General features: G+C 36.4%; 1 protein-coding gene across 5 annotated transcripts in view; it reads right to left on the bottom strand.

The window, feature by feature from the left end:
* Nucleotides 1-17,267, bottom strand: part of Ca-alpha1D (Ca[2+]-channel protein alpha[[1]] subunit D) — a 69,707-nt gene that overhangs the window by 17,270 nt on the left and 35,170 nt on the right. For 3 of the 5 annotated variants that reach the window (XM_067353139.1, XM_067353145.1, XM_067353151.1), the window contains exons 18-24: nt 15,355-15,527; nt 14,717-14,826; nt 14,418-14,532; nt 14,068-14,197; nt 13,755-13,921; nt 13,400-13,487; nt 12,583-12,690 (exon numbers count right to left, since the gene is read on the bottom strand). In XM_067353139.1, the coding sequence (XP_067209240.1) occupies nt 12,583-12,690; nt 13,400-13,487; nt 13,755-13,921; nt 14,068-14,197; nt 14,418-14,532; nt 14,717-14,826; nt 15,355-15,527 (891 nt within the window). Of the gene's footprint in view, nt 1-4,110; nt 4,219-12,582; nt 12,691-13,399; nt 13,488-13,754; nt 13,922-14,067; nt 14,198-14,417; nt 14,533-14,716; nt 14,827-15,354; nt 15,528-17,267 lie in introns of all 5 variants that reach the window. The other 2 variants (XM_067353142.1, XM_067353150.1) reach the window with 2 other exon arrangements.

Raw genomic sequence — 17,267 nt, 5'->3', positions numbered from 1 at the left:
GCTCGGACGCTACATGGGAAAAAAGCACGAATAATGGGCCACTGTGACGCGCCAAATTGTACTAATTGCCACCTACGTAACACGAGCTGGTGCGGGCTAAAATAACGAACAGGTTGAAACAACAACACAGCCCATCCACGTCCCGTTGACAACAGCGCGCACCTGACGATTTTGCGATCATTTCCTCCCTCCCTGCCCACCCGCCCTCTCGTCTTACCCGTTTTTATAATCCATAATTGCTTGCAAGTAAAAAAGCACAGGCGTCGTACGTATCGCGGCTCGTGCAGAAGCAGCACTATCATCGTGTTTTATTTGGCTCGTGACATATCTTCTATTCTTATCGTTACTTGATATTGTTATTTTTGCATATATCGTATTTTTTATTTCAATATTACGTTCCACGTCAGTTCATTCGAGTATTTTTTTTATGTACGTTGATATTTGCACATACGATATTCGTATGCAGGAATGCTTATGCGAACGTTTCTGCGGCTTGTGGAATAATTTTGAAATCAATAGCCGTAATAAAGACAAAAATTTCACGAAATTGTTTAATTAAATATTCATCAAATATTCTCAAGCAACGCTCGTGATGAGAATAAGCGAAAATTTTAATTAACTTCAACGAGGTCTTTTTAGGCACTATCGTGTGCCGTATCTATCCTCTATTACTTTATTGATTACTAGAGAAACTCTAACGAATGGTCTCTCTCTCTCTATATAATTATCTGATATAATTTTATAGTGTTATACTAGAAAGAGCATATTATCGCAACCTAATTTTCAAATAGATAGCCGTGACGTAACAAAAAATATATTAATTTATCAAAATATTCATTGAACATTCTCAAACGGCATTTATAGTGAGAATGTACGGCAATTTTCGTTAATTACTACGTTTCATTAAACACTATTGAAAGCTATCCTCCCTACTTTAATAATTACTAATGAGTGCTCTCCCTCTATGTGATTATCTGATTTTATTGTTGGTATATTAAAGAGCACACACACACACGTATTATATTGCAATCTCTCGTTTCGTCGCATATTCTGTCACATTTTAATAATTCGTTGAATTTTGATCGTTCTTTCAGTATTTATCTTTGCAGCAAGAACGTTGCGATATGTAAATTTAATGAAAAAATGATAACATTTTGGGTGCAAAATATTCGCGAATAATTATCACGAATGTGTATACGTTAATTAATTAATTTTTGCATGTGACGCGTGACATTTCGGCATGTTAAACATGTCACCCAACATCGACCATCGAATATTCTATTTTACATTAAATTTATTATCTTGTTAAAAAAATTATACTAGTATGTAAAATATTTAATAATTATACTAGTATCTAAAATTATACTATATTATACTAGTATTATACTAGTATACTATTATACTAGTATGTTTCTTCATTATCTCGTTTACAAAGATATTACATTTTTTTTTCGTATATTTTCGATTGGCTTTATTTCACCAAACGGTTTCGTTAGAGTAATTACATATTAATTGATATTTTCCCTGAACACATTCCTTGTATAATTTTGCCTCTTACAAATATACTTCATATTCTGACAATATTTTCACGAAGACTAATCTACGTAGCTCTCAAGCACGTTTAAGTGATATAATTGTGCGCATATTTACGATCAAGATAGATAGAAACGTGAAAATCCCGCTAATTGTTTTATCGGATTACTGCCGCAATCATCTTCTCCTCGCCTCGCATCGAAATACAATAACCATTCGCGCGGTTAACGTTCGAAAGGAAAAAGATATCCGTGTAGCACGTTGGGCGAGTTATAACCCACGAAATATCTGATTTCAGGACGTCCCTATTATTGTCTTTTCTTAACAGTTACATATCGTCGTGATGCAAGCAGAATCATTCGCCACATTAATAAGCATTATTCGGGAGGGGAAGCAGAATGGCAATATTTTTTTTATTGGTATCGTTTCACGCGCGTCTGGTTGCGTTCAATCGAGACGCGGAATTTCAATAGAATGCAATTTCGCGAAGGCGGAGCGATATTGATTTTGAGGCGCCGCGATGCGTACGGGGAGAGTTATACATTGTCTACCGTCGCGAATCGCATTCCGCTTCCGACATGAATATGAAATATGAAGCAGAGTCGGTGGAGTCTGGCGCGAAGTACATGGTAGTACGTCAAAACTTCTGTACATCTAAGGGGAGCTACCGCTAATACGTCCTGGGGGTCCCGGATCGGACCCACGTGTGAGTAACTTCAGTGCTATTTCATATTTTGCGACTATGAAACACAACGATCTCTTGCGAACATCTGCGTGATCTCTCTACAGCTGCTCGGACAATCTATCTTTCATCTAAACCCTAAATTCAACTGTACAATCTCTACGCTTCCTCATGGAATCGTGTGAGTCGTGGAAAACTTGGTGTTCAGCCGTGGCAAAACGAAACGAACGAAAACTACTTGCTTTCGTACAAAAGAGTACAAAAAAAAAAAAAACAATTGTCTCGAAATTATTTTTGAAGAAAAAGCACGAAGTTATCGCGAAATTATTCACAATTTTGATGAAGCTACGTTACGAATGTTAATAGAGCTAGTTAAAAAATATCAATAGAAATAACTGAATACTTATTATTAATTATAAGTTTTAAATGAATAAATTTTGTTTTATTATTAATTTACCATTCGAAATTCGTCTCGTTATGCCACGTAATCACTTGTAACTTGTGGTTTCGGTGCACGTGGACGGCCAGCATGCACTACGACTAAAGCTTCATTCTCACATACAGCGAAACTGGCATGCCTGGTTAAAGGGTCCTTATAAAGAGGGGGGGATACGATGGCTATATGATATGCGTATCGTTGGTTGTGTGACGAATAAATATATATATATACAAAAATATAGATATATATATACAATATACAATTTACACGTCGACGATAATTATACGACAATCTCGCCTGGTTTTTTTTTTCTTGGTCAAAAGCGTTATGTATTGTTAATAACAGCGTTACCGTGCTCGAGGGTGTAAAAGAGGGAGACGTACGGAGAGAGAGATATCGCCAGCAACGTACGTGCATACATCTGCGGGGTAATTCGTCATCGTTTCGGTGCCGTGTCGGCCATCAGAGTCGCGCCTTTAATAAATGATCGACGGTGCGATGATCGATACGCCCAGATAATCGGATAAAGCCCGGCGCAAAGAGAAGAGATAATTTCGCAACAATAGGGACCTTTCGGAGATTGGAAGTCCCTCGCGTCGGAGCGTGTCCGTGATAATATCATGCGCCACGATATTGCATTAGAAGCTTTGCAACGTCTTTTCTTCGATACTATCGATAAAATCTCGTGAAATCTCGCGCCTTGCTGCTGATATGTTCTCTCGTACGGTTTAGGATTAAAGTGGAAACAAATTTAGAACAGATTTAGACAAACTAGTTTTATCTCTTAGAAATATGTTGGCGTATATCGCAGGATAATTTTAATGAAATGTCGAGAAGAATGTCAAGAAAATTTTTATAAAATTGTTTGCCTGAATCTGATTCAAAGAACTGAAGAAAATTGTGGGAATTGCAATGTATTGCGAAATACACAGAGTAGCCACGGCAGAGAGAGTTGACTGATGCTTCATTGTTTTAATAGCGAATCTCCATTCTCTTGAATAATACTATTTTTTATTCAGCTTCTAAATACACATTGTTATCATTAATAATACTTCGAACAAGATAAAAGAGATTTTTAAAGAAAATCTGTGTCGAGTCTGGTTTTGCGATTAATATTGAGAATTAATTAATTCTCGCATTTTATAATTATTACCACTAAAAATGCACTCGTAATTAAATGTTTACTCAACACCTCGTAATTAATTATAACTATGCATATGACGAATGTTTCACGCCGTGTTTCGCTCAGGAGAAATTCGCCGGAGGTACTCTGCCGGAAATTTACTGCCGCCGTTCGTCGTCGACTGCGGAAGTGAACGTAAGTGCAAGGAGGGAGGATAGAAAAAAAATAGAAGGAAAATACGGAAGTAGAGAAAGAGAGAGAGAGAGAAAGTGGTAACGCAATCTCACGTTCGCTTAGTAAGCTTTCTAAATGGCTGGCTGGATGTCTCTTTACCTTAAACAGCTGTACCCCGATAACAGCGAACATGAACTGTAGGAGATAGGTGACCAACATAATGTTGCCGATCGTTTTAATGGCGACAATCACACACTTCACTACGTACTTTTTCACGTAGCGTTTTCAGTTGCGGACGAGCAGGGCGAGCGAGCACAGCGGGGAACACGTGGGGTGGTGAGAGAGTGAGAGAGAACAAAAAAAAGAGAGTAGCATTAATTTAGGGTGGCCGGGTATCACTCCAGGGGGAGGGGGCGGGTGGGGCGGGCGGGCAGAGGGTCGAGGGGGGGGGGGGTGGGCCGTCGAGTGGTGGAAGTTCTCGCCGCGATTCGAATTTTTCGAATTCCTGTTAGCCCTCTCGTTCGCGCCTTCAGTTGCTCTTAGCTCGTTAGCCCGATGTTATCCTTTCGTGGTGTCTACGAAATTTCTTATACGCGGCGATATATATGATTTGTCGGTCCCTTCGAAAGTTGCGCAGCTTCTCTCTGTTTATCCGTGAAAGTCACTTTTGAGAGTCTCAAAGCTCTCTCTCTCTCTTGCAGCTTTTCGATTACTTTCTTGTATTCCTTGTTTGTTTCTTTTTTCTTGGTTTTATCCTTATTTTCATCGTGAACTAAGCCCTCGCCATCCATCCAACCCATCAGTGCTCGATGTTTTTTCTCGGCAATGCACCTATGGGGTTTTATGGACGGGAAACCTCGGCGTTTCCTCGTTAAAAGTCGATTTTGCACGCGCGACCACGAGGACATTCGGCAAATCGATGGATCGTGTGATATATCGCTCGTTCGAATTCGTTTCTCGATGAAATTTGTGCCGCTAATATTGTCATTTCAAATACAGATTAAATATAGATATTAATACAAATATAAATATCACAGATTTTGAATATTGGAAATCAAAATTGAAGCAATCCGAGCAATTATGCGAAGAAATAACTCCAATAATGGATATCATAGCAACGTTGTATTTATATTTTATTGATTAATACATGTGTACAATCTCTCTTATGCTTGTTTTAAGAAAATATCCAGCGATATAAAATATTATTTTACCGTAAATATAATAATCTTTGAAATTGTTTTTCAATTTAATTCAAATATTTCAATATATTTCTACGCAAGAAGTCAAATTTATGTAAGAGAAATGCTATTCTCAATTTTCGGAAATAAGATCGTTGAAATCCGGCTCGCGAAAATCGCGTCGTGAAATTGACAGAAAGTTTCGTTGTTCTCGAAGCTAAAGCTCTTCATCACGCTCGGCTGGCATCGCACTGAGCATCAACGCCGCGCAACAGTTTATTTCCTTTTCCTCGCACCTGCACAAGCGTCTGCTGCGCGTTGTTATGGCAGCGCGCTTTTTTTTTCGAGTGACGTATGTGTTCACTTTCTCGCATCCCGTCAGTTGAGAATTCGAAACCAGGCAATCGCGAATTAATTCGTAAGGCTAGCTTGCGCTTACAAAGCTACTTCTGTGACACCCAATACCGCGCGTCGCATACACGTGTCTGTATATGTATATGTGTGTGCGTGTAAGGAAGTATGCGATGGTAGAGCGATCGATACACATGAAACTACGAGCGATATATATATATGTATATAGAAAGAGAAATATATATGTATATATAGAGATAGATAGACAGAGAGATAGATAGATATATAGATAGGTAGATAGATATAGACAGATAGATAGATATATCGGGCTGAACGACTCGTCTTCGACCTAAGGTTAATATAATCAGACAAAATTCACAAACTAATATAAAGTAGTAAAGTAGTCTAGAATGTCAACTATTCTACCATCTTCTATGTATGTTACTCTATATCTTCCCCTATGTACTAGTAAGCACCGAATTCCACATTCCAACATCGTCGATCCAATTTCGCATATTTTCGAATATTATCTTTCCGCGCTCATCCTAGCGATCATATTGATGGCAAACAATCTCGTTACATTCTTTATCGAGCAGCAAAGCTTGATCTCTTGCGAAGTATTGAGCATACCCTCTTGTTCGCGAATGTTTAAAGTGTTCTACAGAGACTATCTCTGGAAAATTAATGACACTTATGAAACTTCGTAAGGAGAAGCGCGCGCACTCAAATTCGATAAAAGATTACCGTGATCGTGGAAGAATCATTACAGGGATTTTACAGTGTAGAATCAACTTCGAAATCGATTCGATTTGTAACGCCTGATTTATCCTAACCGACCATTGATTTCGCCTAGCCGCTTCTATCGAGCTCTTCTCACAGATAAATTTGTAAGACTTTATCCGAATTTCTCATTTTATCGATCTCGATTGCCGCCGATAATTAACTCAATAAATATCATTTTGAGAAATTTCTGTTTCAATCTTAATTCGCGTATAAATTTAACTTCAGACACAGTCATCGAGTGTAATGATCGAAAAATGCCTACTATACGTCTTGAGAGTTTGTTTTCATTTGAATTTCAAAATGTGTATTGATGGCATTCGTTACACTCTCGCGAAATAGAATCGGACAATCGGAATCGATGTTACTTCCAAAGCCTACGAAAACGGACGAAGAATGAAATTGCCGTGGTGCTTCCTTTTGCAGCAATTATGGGTCTGTGCGCGCGTGTAAGGGACCACTTTTCGTGATCTTTTCCCCTTTCATTTGTCCGGCGGCGAAGTCCCGCGGCGAGTGGAGCTTACGAGAAATATAGCCCTTTGTCCTCTTCTCCTCCACCTTTCTCTCTCATGTTAATATAGCAGCACACACCACTGCAACGCTCAGCTGGCACAAGCATGCAATTCTCAAACATCCTCTACTACCAGTCTTAAAATCACGAAGCCTGCATGAGTTTTTTTATTTCTTTTTTTTTTTATAACTAGGTAGGTGTGTGTATACGTGTAAAAATATAAAGAAAGGAATTAGTACCCTTGGGTTTTCCGCTTATATCTCGCGCAAATGTGTACGTGTGCTTGTGTATATTTGTTTGGAAAGACCGGTACACCACTGAGCAGTGTGGAAAGATTGTCTTAGACGATATATAGCTGCCATAAAAGCAGCTATATACTTTTATAGGGATTTTTATAGAGATCTTTGTGCTTTTCTTGTCTTTGTTTTTACGTAGAAGTGAAAAATATACAATATATTGTACAGTTTTAAGTGCAGCATTACAATCATTTTATATAATCCTATATAATTATAATTATAATGTTATAATATAAATATGTATATATAAAAAATTTAGAGAATATTTTAAATCGAAATAATACATGTTTATTTTCCTCTTAAATATTAATTCGATTGTTTTGCCGTAATTTTCAATCTGTACCAATCTATCCTTTATAGTTGCAAAAAAAATATCCATTTTTATAATAATAAATATATAATCAAGCAATTAAATTAATATACTATCTCTTACATATTTATTTATGATATAAACAATTTCTTAAGGTAAACATTATTACGTGCGATCAAAGAGTTCTTGGTGTAGCGCTATAAAAAACTTGCTAGCTTGTAGTCCTATTTGTGATCTCGTTCAAAGTAATTTCTTTGAACATCAATATTTTTTTATCGTTTAAATTTCTTAAAGCACATCTGGAAATCTTTTTGTGAATATTGTTTAAAACATTCGTCATTTTAATTTGAATCTTATCCACGTTGTCAAATCAATATTCTTCGATGACTTTTCAGATTTGAAAAAAAGAAATTATACGAATTGTAGTCATCAAATCATTCGGCTTTTTTCTTTTTATGAAGTTAAAGTTAAAGAAATTGAAGATTCAAGTGGAAACGAATGTGTTAAACGTATTTCATAACCAGATTTGCAGGATTAAAATCGGAAATTTTTTATGCACTATAAATATGCATGTGTGTATGTATATATGTGGATTTGCGCGTGTGTTGCGTGATAGTTTCATGTCATTTGAGCAGCGATGTAGTCTATCGAGTTTCGAGCAGCGAAGTGATGGCAAAAAGAAGAGAAAGAGAGAGAGATATATATACACTCACCCGAAAAAAAAGCGGTACACTGAAAATGTGGGAAAAATTCATCAAATTTCAACTGACGATAACTTCGTAAATAATAAAGATAGAAAGTTCTATAAAATATGGAAATAAAGCTAAAAATCTCTACTTTAAGAATCAATTTATTTCAATGTTGCAAAATAAATTTATTGAAAATGGCGGATGACAAAGCGCGAGCATGCAAAATTGAAAAATAATGGTTCGAGTTTGCGACGGTGCACGGTATAAACAAAAAATTGTAGCTTATTGGGATCAAAAGCGTACGAAAGTACAGAGTCTCCTCTTTAAAATGCTTTTTTATGCATCTCGATACGATGATTTTTCGCCGAGAGATTCGCATTTGAAGAAAAAGGCAGATTCTTACTTCTAGGCCTCTCACTTACAGTACAGTCTGCAAATCGTTCTCCAACGCGACGGTATACTCGTTCTCGTCCGTCTGAAGAATACAGACAAAAACGAGATTCGTCGCTAAAAAGAACGGTACTCCATTCTGCATATGTCCAGCCTGCATGCTCGACAGCAAAATTGAGTCGAGTTACGCGATGGCGACGCATAAGCGAAGGTACATTTGCTGGCCTGCGCGGAAAAAGACCGTGTTCCGCTAATCTGTTTCGAATAGTGTCAACGGATACATTACATTCGCGGACATCTCTTAAATTGTTTCGAATTTGAACAGCCGTTCGATGTCTGTCTCTTAATGAATTTAAAACAATAAATCGGTCATCGTTTTCATTCGTACAACGAGGACGTCCCGAACCAGGTCTTCTTTGGACAGAATTAGTCTCCAAGTACCTAGCATAAGCACGTTGCACGATTGACACTGATAAATCAAGTGCCTCAGCAACGTACCTTCGACTTCTCCCATCTTCAATTAACGCTACAACTTGAGCAGCTTTTTCAGGACTTATCGTCGCCATAATTGACCAATAATTTCAATGCGAAAAGATTAATTATTGTTTACTTTGACGAAGTCGTACGAATAAGTAACGCGTCTCGAAAGAAAAAGATCAAGAGAAATCAAGCACTCTTCTCGCAATGTGCGGTCGAGCATAAACAAAAAGTCAGGGCGAAGAAATCACAAAAGATCTGCAGACATCTCCTTCGGATGCAAAACAATTGATTGAAAAATAATGGTTCGAGTTTGCGACGGTGCACGGTATAAACAAAAAATTGTAGCTTATTGGGATCAAAAGCGTACGAAAGTACAGAGTCTCCTCTTTAAAATGCTTTTTTATGCATCTCGATACGATGATTTTTCGCTGAGAGATTCGCATTTGAAGTAAGAATCTGCCTTTTTCTTCAAATGCGAATCTCTCGGCGAAAAATCATCGTATCGAGATGCATAAAAAAGCATTTTAAAGAGGAGACTCTGTACTTTCGTACGCTTTTGATCCCAATAAGCTACAATTTTTTGTTTATACCGTGCACCGTCGCAAACTCGAACCATTATTTTTCAATTTTGCATGCTCGCGCTTTGTCATCCGCCATTTTCAATAAATTTATTTTGCAACATTGAAATAAATTGATTCTTAAAGTAGAGATTTTTAGCTTCATTTCCATATTTTATAGAACTTTCTATCTTTATTATTTACGAAGTTATCGTCAGTTGAAATTTGATGAATTTTTCCCACATTTTCAGTGTACCGCTTTTTTTTCGGGTGAGTGTATATATATATATATATATATATAAAGGATATATTATAGGTGTCTAACTGATAGAGGATCAAAAAACGAAGAAAAATGAAAGCCAATGCCGAAAGAGCAAAGGCATGTTAGGCCTGGTGAAAAGCCGCTTTTACTTTCTAGTTTTTTTTTTTTTCGTTTTGTTTACACTCAACTATCCCGGATCTGCTTTTAAGCTATCGTCTCATCTCCCCCCGGTTTACTCATCCACTATATATAGTATTTTATTTACGATATTACATCGGCGTGGCACGATTCAGTGAAATTTAATGGTTTAATAAAGAACACATTTCAGATAAAAGAGACAATACCGTGACTTTTCAACCTAATTATTACAAAACCGTCAAAAGAGATAGTTATGAATAACTATAGTTATTTAATAGTCCTTAGAAACATATTTAAAAAGTTGCAAATATATTCTAATTTATCATTCAAAAGTCATTACGCTGTTTATTCTACCGAAAGATTTTAATTACTTCATTTGACCTTTTATTTTTTTCTTTTCACATGGATTACATATGTGGACTATCTGTATATTACTGCTATTTCTATTATGTATCGATTTTTATAAAATATATACGCAATAATTTCTCGCTAGTAATTTTTCATCACAAAACTGTGTACTGAAGAAAATACATATTTAAATATCGTTCAATTTTGAAAGCAATGGGAATATATTGAATTGAATATGTCAATATAGAAGCAACACAAAGAATCACATGAGTGTTTTGTAACGAAAAATCGACAAAATTGTTCCGACTCTTTGTAACAGTTCTGAATAAAGTTCGTATATTTATGTATATTCATGTTGTCAAAAAAAAAAAAAAAAAAAAAAAAAAAAAAAAAAAATGAAGTGAGATGTTTCTTGAGTTGCTTTTATTTTTACGGATAACGGTTTGGCAAAAAGGGTATTTTATTCTATAAATTGTTTTTTTTATTTTGAATTTTTTACAAACGCGAAATAATAACAGCAATCTTCCCCGCCGATGCGCTATCGACAACGCTGTAATTTTTAACGTGTTGCATTTTCGAGAAACTTTATTGAATATTTAAAGTAACATGCATATTCATTGAACTAACTGTAACACGATTCAAGTCATAGTTCATACTACACACCCAGGGAAACCGTAAATGACATTTGTCATAGTTCAAATTTCGGTATGTGGAAATTGTTATTGGTGACTTTCACATCAAAAATCGGAGACGTAATTATTTTTATTATCTTTAAATGAAAATAGCATTGTACATAATTTGGACGGGGAGAATCCTTGAAATAAATTTTAAACAAAGTTTCCTCGCGGATTCTTCTAAAGTTTTAAAATATATTAACCCGGTTTTGGTACATTAAGGAAAATTATTTACTTCCATTGAGATACTTATACATTTTCAATTAACAAAAATTGAAATTCTTAAGACACAATATCAAACATATGGTTCATATATTTACAAGATTGGTTAAATATTTCATAGATATAGATATATTTACACGAGACAATGGGGATTAAGTTCACATCAGTGAGGAATCTTTTAAACAATTCAACACCCGGTTAAGCATAAGCTACGTCGATGTAAAAACAGTTTCGGATGATAAAGGCTGATCAGTCAAGCTGGCCTTCGGTAAACGGGACGCTGATATATAATCTTATACAAAAGGAAACAAAAAACGCAACCCAGTGAGAGGTTTCGGGGAGAGTGTCGAGACAAGAAATCCAATTATGAATAAATTACACGCCAAAAGAGTTTGTTTCGTGGGGAAAGTAATATCCAAAGGTGCATCTGTCAGAGAAAACAACATTTGCCTCGTGCTCGCGCCCCTCGACGATTATTTTCACGTGACACGCGCGCGCGCATCGATCAATGTCGATGTGTTGGATCGAGGCACAGATGTCTCTTGATTGGACGATTCTCTTAATTGGATGATGCGTTCGTTAATTCCGCAACTTCGCGCAAGACTTCACGTCTTTCACGTGTACCATCAATATTGTTATGATTATTTAACATTAATCTTTAAAATATTGAGAGACAGCTTTCTGCGCGACGGTTATTAGTAGAAAATTCACACGAAATATACTTATCCCACACAAATGTACAAAAGTGCTAAACAGTGATAAAAATTGTAAGTCGCGTGGACGTGCTTAACGTGATAAAGAAATATGTAACGTCAAATGAGCGGTACAGAGAAATTTGATGAGAAAGCACATAATTACAAAATATCGAAAATAAAATTGAATTTAATTGTAAAGCAAAAGCTTCGCGCGCGCAATCGTGCCATCAGTCTTGATTAATGCCCTTTTGAAAAACGGAACATTTTAATCGCGTTTCTCCGTCAAGATCGTTGCAACTCTCAGAGAACTCTCGCGAAACAGTTGTAGATTTAATCGCTTTTAAATTGATCGAGATTGCGATTGCGTGTTTGGCAACAGAACGGAAATAATCGTCGAAGAAGCTGCCGAGATATCGAGCAAAGGCGTACTGAGATAGCAATCGTAATAGTAATGGTAGTAGTAGTAGTAGTAGTAATAGTAATAGTGATAAATTTGGTGAGGGTGAATTATTTTTCTGGCTGGTTGCATTAAGAGAAGTGTGGATAAACGAATGAATGCTGAAATCAAGTTTTCAGAGAAAGAGAGAGAGATATTGAAAGAGTGTGGGTCAGGGCGGAGATTTGTAAGGGGGGGGGGGGGGGCTGTAGGTATCGACTGGTAACATTATGCCACTCTAGTGTATATACTACAAGAGAATTCGGAGAATTTATTTAGGGCCGTAAAATAACGCCGGGGCCCGATAATCCTACCTTGAAGAGCTGTACGCCAATGACGGCGAACACGAACTGCAGGAGGCTGGTGACGAGGACTATGTTTCCGATAGTCTTTACCGCTACGATGACGCACTGTACTACGTGCTGGGTTCACAACATTAATCACAATATATATTCGCCCTTCGTGAGTGGAAAGATGGAAATTATGCGCGTCGTGTCGCGTAAGAACGCTCACGTCTCTTTTAATGATCTTAGCGTGTATTTTTTTTACTTGTCGGCGAATAAATCCGAGGCGGCCCTCTTGAATCGCGAAAGCGTTCTCTTGGCATAGAGTGCGCGCCGGATTTCGTTAAGATTTTAACGAGAAACTCAAGATGAATTTCTTGTTAAAAGTGGAGGTACGTCTTGCAACGCCTCTCTTTGCAATGTATTGAAAAATCTGCTGGTGTTCTATATCGTGAATTTTGTATCGCGCCTGAAAAACTTTGACGACAAATATTTTATCGGTCTTCGCGAAGAAATTGTCGCGTCTCGTTATTATGCGATAACTCTCGCATAATAAACATTCTTGGTACATGGAGACAGAGAATTTGTTTCTGCTAGCGCGATTTTTCCAAAAATTGCTCGGGGTTTCTTCCACCATTTGTATCAATAATTACAACTACGCGAACGCTTGGCGATCAACGTTGAATTAAGAGCAGAAATACGGGAGTGACTCTTTAATTTAGCTAGCTGTGGATATTACGGTATATTATGCCTCTGGCGTTACTATTATGTATACTATAGGGCGTATGCTGTGAATTGGGCCGGTTTTAGCGGACTTATAAGTAGATAAAACAAATGAAAGAGATACCTTTAGTCCCTTGGCGCGATTGATGGCACGTAGCGGCCTCAGTACGCGAAGTACTCGGAGCACTTTGATGAAAGAGAATGCACCAGAGCTGCAAATATACAACAATAACATAAAATAATAGCACCAGTATAAAACAAATTAGTCAGAACAAAAAAAATTATATTTTGAGCAAGACTGACTCTAGTGATTAGACTTTGTTTTTTAACAAAATTCTCTTGAATTTTAAATACAAGTTTTTCATACAAATATAAATAATTATAAATAAATATGAGATAATTATAAATATAATTAGACACTTTTATATTTTTTAATTGCGAGAAATTAATGTAAAATTTAATAAATTTAAAATTCATACCTGACAGTCGCGGAAATGAGTGAAGCGCAAACGACGAGAAGATCGAGCAGATTGAAAGCCGACCTACAGAACGCGCCGTCGTGAAAGATGAAACCGTATGAAACCACTTTAAGACAGATTTCAATTGTGAAGACAGTAGTGAAGAAATAGTCGAAGTAGGTCAATATCTGCAGCACAAAGCACACATCAGTTACTTTGCTAACTAGTTTAAACAGATATTTCAATAGTTTCGCAAAAATTTCGACGAAATGAATATTTCAACGGTGTTGCGAAAGAGTCGATGATTGATTTATCTTTCAGCACGATTGGATACCTGATTTCTGTATGATGTGGCTTTCAATGGATCCTCGGCAGCCAACATAGCAGAGGATATCATAATGCAGACCAGTATCACGTTGCTGAAGTAACTGTGATTACAGCACCAATGACAGAACACGCGAAACCTGTAAAACGCAATCGAGAAGAACCATGATCGAGACAAGTCGTTTGTAAAAAGATATTTGAGAAGAGAAAAGGTCAAAGACGGTTGATTTAGTTATCTATTATCTTTATATGTTTTTGACTGGAATATAAAAGAAAACTTGTCAAGAAGTTAGTGCTTGAATATAAAAAAACTTATCAAGAAGAGTTAGTGCCTGAGAAAATGCTAGAAGTTAATGCTACCTATTAGTGCTTGAGAAAATGAAGAAAGCCGAACCGGCCGGAATCGGTTCCTTTTTAGCAGCCGCGTTGTATTCGGACATCCTTCGCGGCCGAGCCGTCACTTCTTGTCCTTCATCTAGAAAAAGAAATTGATTTCTCCTTTCATCGTCATAATTTGACTGAATTCTACTTCACACTCGATTTATACAATTTCCGTCGGAAATATCCAGATTTTAAAATAACCAGATGAGAATTGGAAAATCAATTTTCTTCGAATTAATAATTCCTGAAACACGGGAAAGTTGGCGTAGTGAACGTACCTTGCATTTCTTCTTGTTCGCCTTCCTCCTCTTCCTCTTCCTCCACTTCTTCGTCGGACTCGACGTTGAGTCGCACTTTGTGCGTATTCATATCCTCGCTTTTTTCCGATCTGCAATCAATGATGATTATTCAACATAGATTGTGTTTTCTGCACAAGTTTATTTTTAAACATATATTTTTTAATGAATTTAGATGCTATGTAGAATTTTTTACAATATACAAAACGTAAAAATAATTTTTTAAATAAAAGATATGACTTTATATTTCCAATTGTAAGATATTAAATATGTATTGCATATTCATTACACGACGGGACAAAAGATATAGAAATTTTATATTACCCTTTAGATAGTGGAATTTATGATATGCATAATAGAGACATTAATTAACAATTATTGCCGCTCAGGTCTTTAATGAATTCAGTTTGGAAATTGAAAAATTATCGACGAAAGTGCATAGCAATAAATTAGGTGTTCTTAGTTCTTCGACTCTTGTGAGCTCTCTCTCTCTCGTGCATTACCAGCCATAATAGCATGGCATAAGGAGAGATGCGTAATAATGCTCTCTGGTTTCGTTATAATGTAATAACGCACGCCGTCGTATTACAACTTATGCTGCATTACGAGAGAGAGCTTACGTTTCGGTATCGAGTGCGGCTTCGTAGTCCTCCATTGTCTCGTTAGGGTCATGTTCGAGATCTGTCCCAGCTCCTTCGTCCTCTCCCCCAGTCCCCTCGCCACCATCATCGCCGGCCTCGCCGCTGACTTCGTCCCTTACCGGCGAACCACTGCGGGATTTATTTTTCTCCGCCTGAAAGATAGAAAAAGGGAGATAACTATCAAGTGATCCGGTTAAAAAAAGCAATCGGCGCAGTAATGACCTCATACAAAAAATATTTGGTTAACTGTAACGTGCTCGAAAATCCCAGAAAATGAAAATGCGCGCGCGTATCAATATAAGAGGAAAGAGTCAAATCATATTTGATTTAATGGAACATTGTTTAATTATAATTATTATTTTATCTGCATCCATCAAAGTATTTCTTTTTTGTAAATTCCAGGAAAAAATATTTGGAAATTTCAGAATTTCCAGATATTTTGTACAACATGAAATTTATTCATTTTGAATGCAGTAATGTAAAATAGTTGAAAGATTTATTGAAGAAATTTTAGTACATTTATATTGCGTACTGTTGAATAATACCGGAATATCTATTTTGGACTAATTAAATTTTATAGCTGACGTTGTTTCCCGACAATTAATATTATTATTATATAAAGCTTTCTGCAGCAAGTTGATACATACGTTTGTAAATCCGAACATACGCATTTATATCAATATTTGATTTGTGATGATTGTTATATAAATTAATTATATTTTATCAGCATTCTTATATAGAAAAGGTCAATTTTTCATTGAGAAAATATGAATTCCTTCATATTACTTCATATTACGTAATATAAAATCAAAAGTCACATTCGACATGAATATTTGCAATATAAACTATTTGATCTGAAAAAGTAATAAACTTTTCTATTGGCACAATATCGTGATTTAACAGTGCAATGAGATGCAACTTGCATTTCAAGGAGGCGACACACTTTTTTTATTGCTTATATAGTCGCCATTGGTAAACAACAGTAGGAATCATAACGCCGCACATTCGATTTGAATATTGATTCCATTGTTACGTAACTTCCGTACTTTTGTCATTAAAAACGAATACGAAACACTGAGAAAATTTATGTATGAATTTATACACAGTTATATCTGTTCAATTATTAAAAAAATTATTAACAATATTAACAGTTACAAACAGTTGCAAAAAATTAATATGCAAACATTTTAAAAGTATCGAATGCAAAAATGGTGTATTAGATAATGGAACGAAGTGTGCAACGTAATGTAATCCAATATTTATGAATGCAACCACGAGATGCATGTTGTTCGTTAAAAAATGGATTCAATACTGGCCATAATTTCCGCTGTGCATTTAACAGTTTTTCAATGTTATTCGCTTGTTAACTATAAACATGGTTAACCAGCTTTTAAACTCTGTCGCTGCGGTTTTAAGCTACCTTACGAGTAATAATGCGTTGTTCGTAACTTTGTGAATTGCAACGGCTGCACACTCGACAAAGGAAGCCCTAATGTTACACGACCACTTTCCGTTGTAACACTCTCTTACAACGTTCGTACTAATTTAGATAGTTTCACACCAATTCAAAGCTGTTAGGTTAATAGGTTTTTTTTTAATTGCTCTACCGAATACCTTAAAATTTCTGTTTGTTTTTTTTTGCTACGCCATTTTCCTCGTTATAATATTAATATTATTGGGACGATAAATTTTATGAGATAGAATCTTGATGCGACATGTTCGATAGTCACACGTGTCATGCATGTCACGATGTTGATGTGACGTGGCAGAAGGAGAAAATTAGAGCATCGCCTTTTTTATCGCCCTTTACGAGCGTTAAACGCGATGCTCATTTACCCTCACGGGGATGGGCGTCGTCTTGTCGTCGTCGCCGTCATCGTCATGCCTTCAGA

Source organism: Linepithema humile, chromosome 1, assembly GCF_040581485.1.
Source record: "Linepithema humile isolate Giens D197 chromosome 1, Lhum_UNIL_v1.0, whole genome shotgun sequence".
In the NCBI taxonomy this organism is placed as follows: domain Eukaryota; kingdom Metazoa; phylum Arthropoda; class Insecta; order Hymenoptera; family Formicidae; genus Linepithema; species Linepithema humile.
Note: the sequence above shows the minus strand (reverse complement) of the source record. Positions and strands in the feature narration are given on the sequence as shown.